This window comes from Brachycentrus maculatus, unplaced genomic scaffold (genome assembly GCF_059751285.1).
Source record: "Brachycentrus maculatus isolate JH-2025_06_01 unplaced genomic scaffold, ASM5975128v1 h1tg000326l, whole genome shotgun sequence".
NCBI classification, from domain to species: Eukaryota; Metazoa; Arthropoda; class Insecta; order Trichoptera; family Brachycentridae; genus Brachycentrus; species Brachycentrus maculatus.
The window spans coordinates 3,276,160-3,288,961 of record NW_028281075.1 but is presented as its reverse complement, the minus strand read 5'-3'; the positions used below and the strand labels follow the sequence as shown (position 1 = coordinate 3,288,961).

The window sequence follows — 12,802 nt, the reverse complement described above, 5'->3', positions numbered from 1 at the left end:
TGTAGGTAAATAGCAATTTACTATGATTTTGGGGATTATAAATAAAGTTAGTACACAGTTAAGCAATCCGCGTATTTATTTTCGATTTACATATAACAAATTTCAGCATAATCAGTTGCATAAAAAATACACTAGCATCTATTTTAAGGAGATATGTATTTTCTTGATGATAATTCTACAACTAATACGTTTAATATACTTCTTAATAAAATATTAATTAAATTATACGCAAAGAAAAAGTCTTGCAGAAATGATGTGTTTATAAAATTTACCGAGACAAATGTATTATTTACAATTTAAAGAATTATTGTAAAATGTGAGCTTTCGTATAAAAATTGAAACTTAACAAGAATAGAGAATCAAAAAATATTTACAATTTTTTTCTTTTGTACATTGTTTCTTTTAAAAATAATCCAAATTCATTGTGGATATGTGTAACTACGAAATTAGGTATTTCATTAAAATAAAAAGTTTATCGATGTAAATGAGTACTTTATTTAAAACACATGAATAAAATATGATTAAAAACAAAACTTAACAAGAATTAATAATAATATTAATCGACAAAGCAGAGTCAATATGTGCGTACTTATCAATCAACAACACATCTTTAATTCTGAGTTAATTAACGAAAATATCCAATACTATGTTGTATTCAACTGAATATCAACATATCGATATTTTATGAATAAATACTAGAAAACCACAATGGAAAAATAAATGACGAAAAAATCTCCAAATTAAAATCAATTCTTATTTTTTAAGAAATTTATATTTTGGACGTTTTCGTAATATTCGAATATTTCAATTTAGGTTTTTTTTTTATTTAATTAAAAAAAACTGTGGTGTAATGTGTGAATTGTAGAAAAAATGCAAAACTAAATCGTAATTAACTAAACTAAAGTGATGAATTAAGACGTTTAGCACAGTAAAGACGCTGCTTTAAATATAAATGAAAAAATGTTACTTGTTTACTAAATTCGCATAATATTTTTTAGAGCAGAATTCAATCAACCAAACAAATCGAAAATAAGAATGTAGCCCTTGAGTAGTAGAATTGAGATGTAAACGAAGATGTCATGATTTAAATAAAAATCTAAATCTTAAATAAACGAGTTTACCGGATGCTTTGGATTTGACAGTAGAACTGTTTGGCGTGTACCTAGAAACAATTACCTAGAAAATTGATATTTCACTCTTGATAACTTAGAAAAAATAAACTAAAAGGTATAACAAATAAGCTGAGTCAATGTGACGCTTTGCGGTTTTAAAAACCAGTATTTTTCAATTTTGAAATATTTTTTGGCGTAGCAGCTAGGTGCTTATACAGTTTTTCATGAGGTACGCGACACTTCTTGGTCTCAATTCGAGATATGAATGGTTGTATTGAACCGGCTTGGTATTTTTAGTGACTAGATCTCTCTCCTAGCACGATCTGAGTGAGAAGACACTGTACAGCATAGCTAGAAAAGCTCCCATGGCGGCAAGGGTGGGAGCAGTTCTGGGTGCCGAGTTACAGTAGTCGTCAGTGCAAGAACACACTTCTTGTCTTCCGCCAAACCCTGAACGCTGATAGCACTTTCCCTGTAACAAAACAAATTACGAATGAAAAAGAGCATTTCAACATGACTTTATTACATTTACAAATTTTGAGTGTGTCCAAATACTTTTCACAAATCTAGTTTGAAAAAATTGTTTGACTAGTGTGGTTGTCAATAATGGGTAGAATTGGTGAATGTTACACGTGTGTATCACTTAAACCAGCCTATGACGGTCGTCAGCCCCGTAAATGCTCAGACTTCCATATTCTTCTTCATCTCTGATGAGGTGTCAAAAAATAATACTTTATCCTTTGTTGAAAATAACAATAAAGTGGTATTTAAAAAATGGACCAAAGAAAATACGAAATTGGGCTATGTAGAATATTTGGGTACAAGAAAACAAGACAATTCTCAGTTCTTTATAATCACAAAGGACGTTAAGTAGCTGTGTTTGAAAATGATGCGGAATGCATCGAAACACGTGTCACAGTAGATTTTAAGAAATAGTGGTATTTACTAAGTAAAACATTAATTAAAAATGGATAGATTTGTAAGGTTCCTTTTAAACATATCTACGAGTATATTATGTTCATTTGTGTTTTTGGTTCTATAATTTATCAAAGCCAAAATATGGAACTGAGAGATGAATGATAAGTATATTACAACTTTTTTTTGTTGTTTTTACAAATCTTAAATTTATATCCAAATCAATACCCTAGTTATAATAGAATACCCAAATTATCATCAACCTATAGGAGTATATCGTTCAGGGAGTACATCTACTCTATACTATCGATCACAGAGAATATTAAACATTATCAAGTGCACAGATTGAGCCCGCGATGTGCAAGCGGGTTCCCTAGAAGACATCGGATCTTCAATTACCTTTTGTAATATTATTTTTACTTTTATTTTAATATGAGAAAGCTGAAAATATTCTTCAATCTTGTATTGTTGTCTGTCTGTGCTAATATGATTGCCAGGAAGTTTAAATAATGTTCTCTCCAGGTAAAAATGGCATCGCTTCGGGTGAATTATGAACCCTTATTTATTTTAAGGGGTTTTCATTGTTCTTATTACTTATTCGTATAACACAATAAATTTTATTATAATGATCGCTTATTCATTGGTTGTTTTGCGTGTTTATAATAATATAATAATAAAACCCTTATCCGCATCCCAATGGTGCATAGGGCACTGCATCATATAAACGCAGTGTTATCTTGATCATTTAGACATGAAGGAAAGGTGATCAGCCCTCCGCTTCAGGTACCAGTCCAGGGTAATATTGAATTAATATGACAGTGAAAAAATCACTTATATTTATTTTACCCCCCTTGGGAATCGAACCCGGGACCTCCAGAACGGTAGCCGAGCGTGCTGACCATTACACTACGGAGGCGGACAAATTTTGCGTGTTTATAAATCTTAATAATAATATACAGTAATAATGTTATTATTTCATCCGATGATATTTATATGAAATCAAAGATTATTTATCTCAACGGCACTTATCCAAAGTAGAACGGGATTTGAGGTCATGTTAGTAGGTACGAATATACTATTCGACGGAAATTGTGTTTTCTGAATCGGGTTTAATGAATTGAACTCGAGGATAGGTGTATAACCATTGATTTTATTGTTAGCAGAATTACGTGAGATCAAATAATAGTAAATGTAGTAAATATAAACTAAGATAGTTCCACTTTTCATAATGTTTTTTTTTGTAATTCCCGAATATCACAAAATGTTACTACTGTAAAGAAATTACAATATACATAATTTTTAAAATACACATATATTTACAAATTAAAATATTATATTGTAATTATATAAAATGAAAACACCTGCAAAAACTCGAAAACTCTAAACTAGTTACGAAACAATAAATTAGTAAAAAAAAAACGCGTATTGCATTTTTTGCGTGATTTGTTTAGTCCAAGAAATCCCCTTTGTGTATTGTACACAGCCGAACATAAAAACATATATATATATATATATATATATATATATATATATATATATATATATATATATATATATATATATATATATATATATATATATATATATATATATATATATATATATATATATATATATATATATATATATATATATATATATATATATATATATATATATATATATATATATATATATATATATATATATATATATATATACATATATATATATATATATATATATATATATAAATAATTTGGGTGAAATCTCACTCCCTTGCCAAGAAAAATATTGTCATAGACTTTCATATAATGTTTATGAAAGGATCCAAAAAAGCCGGTACAGCAAGAAATGTGAAATAAGGTCAGCTATGGGACAAATTCATTCAACACATACGAATGTGTCGTTACACAAAAGATCTTGCGCCACCCTATACGGGTGTTGCAAAATTAATAATCCTATCGGAAGATGTAATAATTTTTGCAAATGGTGTCGTACGTCAATTATATTTGGGATCTGTGAACTAAACAGCTGCAGTATGCAAACAAATTAATAAAATGGACACAAATGTATTTCGACACTGGCGGCAGCCACTTGACGAATATCATCTTTTCCACTTAACAGAAAAATAATTAAAGGTTCAAACAGGGATTTCCATCACTCAAAATATTTTAATTGTAAAAAAGTTTAAAAACTAAATTTTATTATTCATTCCGCGCCACTTTAAATCTGTTTGCATACTGCAGCAGTCTAGTTTACAAATGTTAAATATGATTGACGCACAACGCCATTTTCAAAAATTATAACATCTTTCGATAGGGTGATCAATTTTGCGCCACCATGTGTAAAATGGCACACCAGTATTTGCACTATTTGATCTACTCTCAATTCGGTCTTTGTACTATTTTCCATGGAAATTCTCCGCTGAATGAATCCGAACGATACGCCTCATTTGATTTGGAAAACCAAATTGGTTCCTGCCCTTCGAAACTAATTTTATAATGGCTAGTCCGGTATGATTGGATCTCATTCATTCCAGACATCACGCGGCTCTCGCGTCCTGTTGAAGACACAAACCGGCTAGTGTTGTTGCACCAGTATGTAAGTAGATCGAGCATGTTATAAGAATGCACATTGATTGATTGCATCGGTCTCTATAACTTGCACTGATAGCCTTTTGTTATCTTTGAACCACAAAGCATATAGCGGAAATATATTATGTACGTAGAATCAAAGTACGTACTTGCTCGTAACTCGCTTTAGGTACTCCAATAAAGCCATTCAGTATTCATCCAATGTGTGTGTAGGTACTAAACTTTACTTATATACCAACACAACAATATGTTATGTGTAATATTATAAATAATATACATGATATTTACGCTCTTCAACTAGTTCTTATTAGAACTACACAAAAAAATATATTAACGATTTATTTGATTACAAATTATATTACTCTGTTGATAAATATAAATGTTAATATTTTATTTTATAAAATATAAAAACATGTTATTAAATTGTCATTGGCATGATAGCTAGTAGATACTAAAGAAAATAAAAACGAAATATTTTAATAAAAAAGACAAATTGATACAGTTATTTTATATGACTAAACCTTTTTAAAAATAAAATATATGTGCTGCGTAACAAAAACATAGAACTTATCCCGGGGTCAATAATAAATGGAAAAGGTATTTTATGTTTTGCGTAAATTACTTTTCACAAAAATCTAAAGTCTTATGCTAAGTTTTATTTTCCTCCTTTCATTGTGTGTGTGTATTTTTTTAAATATTGTTATTGTATTGTTTTGAAATTTTAAAAATATAAACCTTTTTCAAACATTTTAGAGGTTTGAATTGTTAAAGGTTAAATAGTCTTTAAAGATAAATATGTTTCTTTACCCGCATTGGTGACGGTCATTTCTTAGTTTGTCGTTGGTTTCGTCTAATTAGCGAGCTTTGTGATTACCATTCTCGCCATGAAAAGTCAGTCGTAAAATTAATGTTTTCGTCAAAACCGATATGTCAAATAATAGATTATGAAAAATATCCAGAAACGAATGTGTTGCCATTTGTATTATAAAAAATGGGTTCTTAAAATATTGTATTGAAAGAGGGCATCAAACAACCAAAACACAAATTACCAAAGATAACTTGTTAACTACGTAGTGAAGATTCATCTTTTAATGGCTTTTTAACTTTTCTACTTCAAGATATTTTTATTGGTTATCGACCCGTATTACTAGGATATAAAATGAAAGATTTTTGTTACGAAATATTTGTTTTTCACCAATTAGAAGTAAAGTTAAAGGTATATGTATACACTACATGTGAAAACTTAAAAAGGTAACTTATCCATGTAATCGATGCCCAGAATCGATCATGAAAATCATTCCTAAAATGACAATTATTTCACTTAGTTTAACTCTTATCTCCACTCCACTCCTTTCAAGAACGTCATAAATCAAAAATCGACAATTTTCAGTTGTACATGTTTTCGGAATACCCAGAAAATGTACTATATCCCAGCAAAAAGGCATATTTTTAACTTAATATTTACCCGCTACAGGGCATTTTGCGTTTTGAAGAAAAGGCATTGTTTAAATTTTTTTAATATACTAAATATTTTTCAAATGGAGAAAAAACCTTTAGGTTTTACCTAAAAAGATCTGTTGCACAGTAAAAAGTTAAATAATGGCTTGATATTTATTTTTAATACATTGTATTATATTTTTAAACTTTAAAAACGATCTCCTGTAAAATCAAGTTTTTTGATTTATGACGTTCTCGAAAGAAGTGGGCGACATGTGAAAACTTATCCATGTAATCGATGGTGTCATTTTATTTTTAATTACATTAAGGTTAGGCGATTAGTTCTGCGCATCAGATTGATATTTTAAATAATCGAGTGAAAGCATCCACCGTATTTATTATGATTTTACAAGGAAACAAATCAAAATCACATAAATGATTTGTACTTATGCCAGGATATCATTAATCTTTGTAACCTAGATTCATAGATTTTACACATACATTTGTAAAAAGTGTGATATGATTCCTTGTCTGGCAAAATCAAATAATGAATAATCTTGACAAGATTTGGCACTTAGAGTAAGTTATCACAAAAGCTTTTTGTTTCATTTTTTGTTATTTAAAAAGAGTTTATTTTTTAATAAACTTTTAACATCATTTTTGACATTAACCAATAAAAAAATGTTATATATACTTAAAAATTATTCAGAACTTATCTTAAGTGAAGCGGTGAAAATGACCTGTTATACTTTTTACTCATTTATATTTCACATAATTTCAACAAATAACGCACTAAGAAAAATGTATTATGGGATTCTTTATTGCATTCATAGATGGGAAATTTTGTGTCATTTTCCGGCACACATACTATACCATTATTATTTATTAACTAGTATTTCGTTTTTTTTTTTAATTTATAATTTCATGAAAAACAATTTTAAATAAAATAAAACCAGAAACACGGCGCTAATCTTGTAAAAATCCTTAAGAAATGTAAAATAAGGAAGGTTTGAATTTTAAAACTTTAAAAACTCTTTATTTCAATTACAAGAAAAATGAACAATTCGTGGCTTCATTACTTATTTCTATCGCAAGAATGAAAACTTGCGACCCCTGTTACCACGCCATAGCTGTAATCGTTTACGCACCCTTAGGACGGGATGATGGTGTTAATTTTGTATTGGAAGCAAGAATCTGACAACTGGGAGAACTTGAACGGTTTTCACGGCACTAACTTTCTAAAATCACACATATTTTAGTTGGTTGGAAGATATTTTAGTTGGTTCTAAGCAATAAGTCCTCCAATGTACATACACACATTATGTACCGTAGAACGGGGCTACTTGAACTTTGATGTGTTACTTGAGCCCAGTACAAAAAAAGATTTAAATCTGTATTTGGTCTACAATAATGAACGTATCGACATGATTCATTGTTTCCCTGATAGGTGACACTTATTGTCACGATACTTCTATCGATACCACGATCTAAATATTTTTTTAGTACTGGGCTCAAGTAACACAACAAAGTTCAAGTAGCCCCGTTCTACGGTACAATATGTTTAATAAATAAATAAATAAACGTACATATTTATGCAAAATAAAAATAAAATATGCTGAAAAAAAACGAAAATGCATTATTTGGAAAAGCGAGTTCTGAAAATAAAACATGCCAAATGAAATAATTGATCATTCTGATTATTAAATACAATGAGAATGTTCAAAACTTATTTCTCTCGAACGAAAATAGGCCATTATAGGCCAATTTTTTACTTATCTCGCCTGACTCGAATTTCTCAGAATAATTGTTATGTAAGAAGTACGCGATGGGTGACGTAATGCTATTTTTCTTCTAAGCCTTGTTCACTCGCGCACCCAATGGTGCATAGGGTACTTAGTTTAATCGATGCCGTTTCACTCGGTGGTTGATTGTAAGGTGAGGCAGTCAGTCCTACGCTTCAGGTGCCAGTCCAGGTTATTGTATTAAATGTCATTAATTCAAACCCTTATCCGCACCTGCATAGGGCACTGCATCATATAAACGCAGTGTTATCTTGATCCTAACACATGAAGGAAAGCTGATCAGCCCTCCGCTCCGGTCCAGGGTAATATTGAATAAATTTTAGAGCGAAAAAATCACTTATATTTATTTGACCTTCCCTCCTGGGAATCGAATCCTGGACCTCCAGAACGGTAGCCGAACATGCTGACCATTACACTACGGGAGTGGTATTAAATTTGAGTGAAGTTATGAACCCGGGAGCTCCTGCAGGGTAGCTTTTTATTTATTTATTTAAACTTCATGTACAGAAAAGGAATAAGTACATTGGCGGGCTTATTGCTAAAAAGCATTATCTCCCAACCAACCAAAAACAGACTAGCGATATTGATCAAAACGTTTGAAACCATATATCAATAGTTGTTTGCAATCAGAGGGTAGATAGTACTTGAACAAAAAAAAAACATAAATTACAAATTGATGTTAATAAGGAAGGCAAAGGAAAAAAGGAGTTTAGGGAAGGAGGTAGAGGGAAAAACTAAGGGAGGAGGTTTGATGGCCAGTTAGGATTCTAATGATAAATAGTATGCTTTTAGCTCAATATAGCTTAGTAGTGCTATGAAATGACCATACCTTGTAATTAGATTCATCCCAGCCGCATCCCCTGATGACTCTGCTGTCTGGAGGCATCCCGTTGACCTCGAACTCTATGACTTGCGTTATCTTCCTGCACATTGTGTAAGCCGTTCCCCTGTCCAAGGACGAACAGTCCTTCTTCATGGCTTCTGGCAGCTTCAACCCGGCGCAGCGGGAGTCGTTGTGACTATTGCATTCGTAGCACTGCAGACCGCCAACTGAAACAATATAATTTATGTATTAATTTTAAATCAAACACAGATTTTTTGAGTCTACTAAGTTGTATTTTATTAACAAAAAACACATAAAAAATTATATTGTGACAATTGTTTCGCCTTGTTAGGGCATTATCAAACGAATGTGACATTCGTTTGATAATGCCCTAACAAGGCGAAACAATTGTCACAATATAATTTTTTATGTGTTTTTTGTTAATAAAATACAACTTTGTAGACTCTAAAAATCTGTGTTTGATTTAAAATTAATACATAAATTAAAATGGAGTTCTACAAATTAAACGCCAAGTCAATAAATAAAATGAAACAATATATATATATATATATATATATATATATATATATATATATATATATATATACAACAGTAGTATCACTTGTTTCCATTTTTAAAAAATCAAATAAAAAAAACACACTATTCTTATTGAAATGTGTAAATTGGTAATCTTCTTCTTCTTCTTACCCTTATCCGCACCGGATGGTGCATCGGCACTGCATCATATTGACACAGTGTTATCTTTATCATTACTTTCTACTGTAAGTTAGTTAATCGCAGGAGTAACTAACCTAACTTGCATTAAATTACCAAATTACGGTACATTATTTTCAAATAATGGTACATTATAGTTTTCTTTATCAAATTACAATACATTGTTGTTTTCTTTTCATTGAATAATTTAGTTTTTGCTATTATTTGATGAACACTATGAAGATCTGTCATAAATAAGGGTTAAAATAAGTATAAATATCTTCTTTTTCTTCAAACCCTTATATGAACCCAATGGTGCATAGGGCACTGCATCATATTGACGTGTTGTCTTAATCATTACTTACGTAAAGGTAAGGTGATCACTCCTGCGATTCAAGGACCAGTCCAGGATAATATTAAATAAATATGAGAGAGTCACTTATGCTTATTTTCACCCCCCACACCATGGGAATCGGAATCGAACCCGGGACCTCCAGAACGGTAGCTAAACACGCTTACCTTTTATACCTTTTACATATGCAAATGTGTATTTATTAGTATATTTATAAAGCAGTTTAAATATTGAAAAAAAATTATATGATTTTTCGTGTAAAAACATTTGTCTCCTTATAACCCGTATGTACCTACAATTTGTAGAAGCTAATGAATGCACTTATAGGCATTATGTTAGTATTCCGCAGACTGCAATGCAGTATCGTCGCGTGATGATATGGAAAACGGTACTTGGTAACCATGGTTTTACCGCATCGAGATGTTAGCGATCATATGCCACTATTGAAAATAAATATTTTATTACCCTTGCGTAGGTATCTACTCCCTTCAGTTTTATCGGATGGAAAACCACGATCACGCACAATCTTGTACCAGTGCTTGTTCGTGTCAACAAATATATCAAATTCTACGTTTAAATTTTCTGAACATGTTTTTAAAAAAGGTTATTTTAAATAAGGTACCTTTTCTAATGATACTACGTTTAAGAACTAGGTAGTCATATTTACACTGGCAACACTTTTGTCAAATGGAAAATCGAGCTATTTTGAATTATGTTCCCTTTTATTCAAAGTACAAAAATTGTCTATGTCCTAGACTCTAGGAGGCAATGGATTTTATTGTAATATTCTCCATCTGTGGTCTCAATCCTGTGGAAGTCTCAATCCTGTATGTAGGTCTGCAGCAAAAATCAAAACACCTCCTTCGCCATTCCGGTCTATTATGCGAAACCTTCTTCAGCTCCTATACGTGGAACAGCTTATGTCCTCGTATAAGTCGTAAAGATATTCGCAGCGCGGCCACGCTGCCCACGCGTGGGCGTCCTCTATGTACATAATTTTACTATTTTTTTTTTTAAAAAACGTCTGAGACATTACTATCTATCATTACAATCCTAACTGTCCATCAAACCTCCTCCCTTAGTTTTTCCCTCTACATTCTCCCCTAAACTCCCTTTTTTCATTTGCCTTCCTTATTGTCATCAATTTTAATTTATGTTTTTTTTTATATTCAAGTATCATACATTCTGATTGCAAACGGCTTTATATCAAACGTGTCAAACGTTTTGATCAATATCACTAGTCTGCTTTTTGTTGGTTGGAAGATATTGCTTTTTAACAATAAGCCCGCCAATGTACTCATTTCTTTTCTGTACATGATAAATAAACAAGGTTAAATAAATAATAGCTTTACTTACCAATTAAAAATAAGGATATACACTTGCAATATGTCATTTTCTTTACTAACGTATTTTGTGTTATAATTATAATAAGCGATTGAGAAATCTTATGAAAACCGATTAGAGTGACCTGAGCAATTAAAATAGATTATTTTATACATAATATTTATAGTCTGGCTGATAAACTTTTTACGCATATAATCATATAAATTTATATGTAATTAATGTAGAAGAATTTTACGTATTTGTTTCGTTATAATGCGCAGTATAATAAAATTGCTTTTACATAAATACAAAGCAATATTAAAAATATATATATATTCGTATTATGCTAATTTATATTCCACTTGTCTTTCCTTACTGTAATATTTTTTAATTGGATTTTTGACGTAGCGTTGATTTATTCGTAATTTTAATACTAGTCAAGGATACAAGGCAAATGATTTTTTTTTTTATTTTACCCGTTCGAAGGGACAGTGAATGAATAAGAAAAATAGAGCAAAGTTACAAAAAAGCTAGATTAATTTTACATTAATAAATGCTTTGCCTAAGTATGATAAAATCAATAAACAATTCATTTACTATGGAAAAGTTTAAAGAGATTTTTTTTAATAAATCCCCAAATAATATGGTATAATAAAAAAGAGTATACGTTAATGCTTAGTTAATCGTTATTCATAAAAACATCGAGATTCTAGTTTTTTTAAAATAAATAGCAGTAAATTTGTTGATGAAAGTTTCAACTTTTGTTAGTTTTAAAAAATTCTTTTCATTAACACTAAAATGTCGACTGAAACTGATTCCCGTGGTTTTAGCGCGTCGGATTTGACTTTGGTTGAGTTTATAATGAAAACAAGTTTAATATACTTTGAAAATAAGAAAGCCCTTGACAACGTTAAAACTTATCTTCCTTTTAAGTCTAGTTTTCATTCGAATAGTTTCCGCAACTAAAATGGCTGAATTGGATGAAAAATGTCCGCAATCGCAGGCAACCAGATCCTTTCAATGTAGATTTTTAAAGTATCGCCTATATCAAGATTTTTTATTAATATGTCAACGTAGGTGAAAAAGAATTTGGAAGTTTTTTTATAGGTAAAACGATTTAATTATAGTTGAATTTTTAGCCCCAGCTTTGGCAAATTTGTATTGAGTACAAATGTGCCAACATAACTTTTTTCGAATAATCTGCTTTGTGACTTCGGATAAAGTTTTATCCTATTACCACATTTTTCTAAATCGTTAGTTTTAAAAAACACTTCCATAATCGTGGCAATATTTAACTGACCTCTTAAAAGTATTCTATAAATTTGTATTCTTCACAAGACATTCGAAACAAAACAAAGAACTTAAATTAGACACGATGTAACCATTTTTTAAGGAATGTATTTTACATTTACATCGTTAACTTAAATTTATGTATTTTTAACGAATAATTACGTTCATTTTCGTCACCGGTAGCCACAATTGCTTCTTAAAAAATGGATGGTCCACGAATCTGGCGACTTGTCCCAAATTTGAATCGGAGATGCGCGCGGGCCTTTCGAGCGGGAATGGCGGAATTGGTCGAGAAAACGTTAGAATTGTATCTGGTTATTAGATTACCTTGTCTCTGCATGATGCACAACATGACGGCTAGCGAGTAGCCCAGAATTCTGGAGGTTTTCATGTCGGAGGGTTGAGAAAAGGTGTGAGGAAGCGCGCGGTTCGCGAGAGACTAGTACCGTAGTATGACT

General features: G+C 30.8%; 1 protein-coding gene across 1 annotated transcript; it reads right to left on the bottom strand.

Moving 5' to 3' along the window:
- Positions 1–58: 58 nt before the first annotated feature.
- Positions 59–12,802, bottom strand: LOC148304314 (uncharacterized). The gene is made up of 3 exons (XM_088268519.1): positions 12,672–12,802; positions 8,672–8,892; positions 59–1,584 (listed from the first exon to the last, which is right to left on the bottom strand). Exons 1-3 carry the CDS (start codon positions 12,733–12,735, stop codon positions 1,426–1,428), a joined length of 444 nt encoding a protein of 147 aa, XP_088124645.1. The 5' UTR covers positions 12,736–12,802; the 3' UTR covers positions 59–1,425.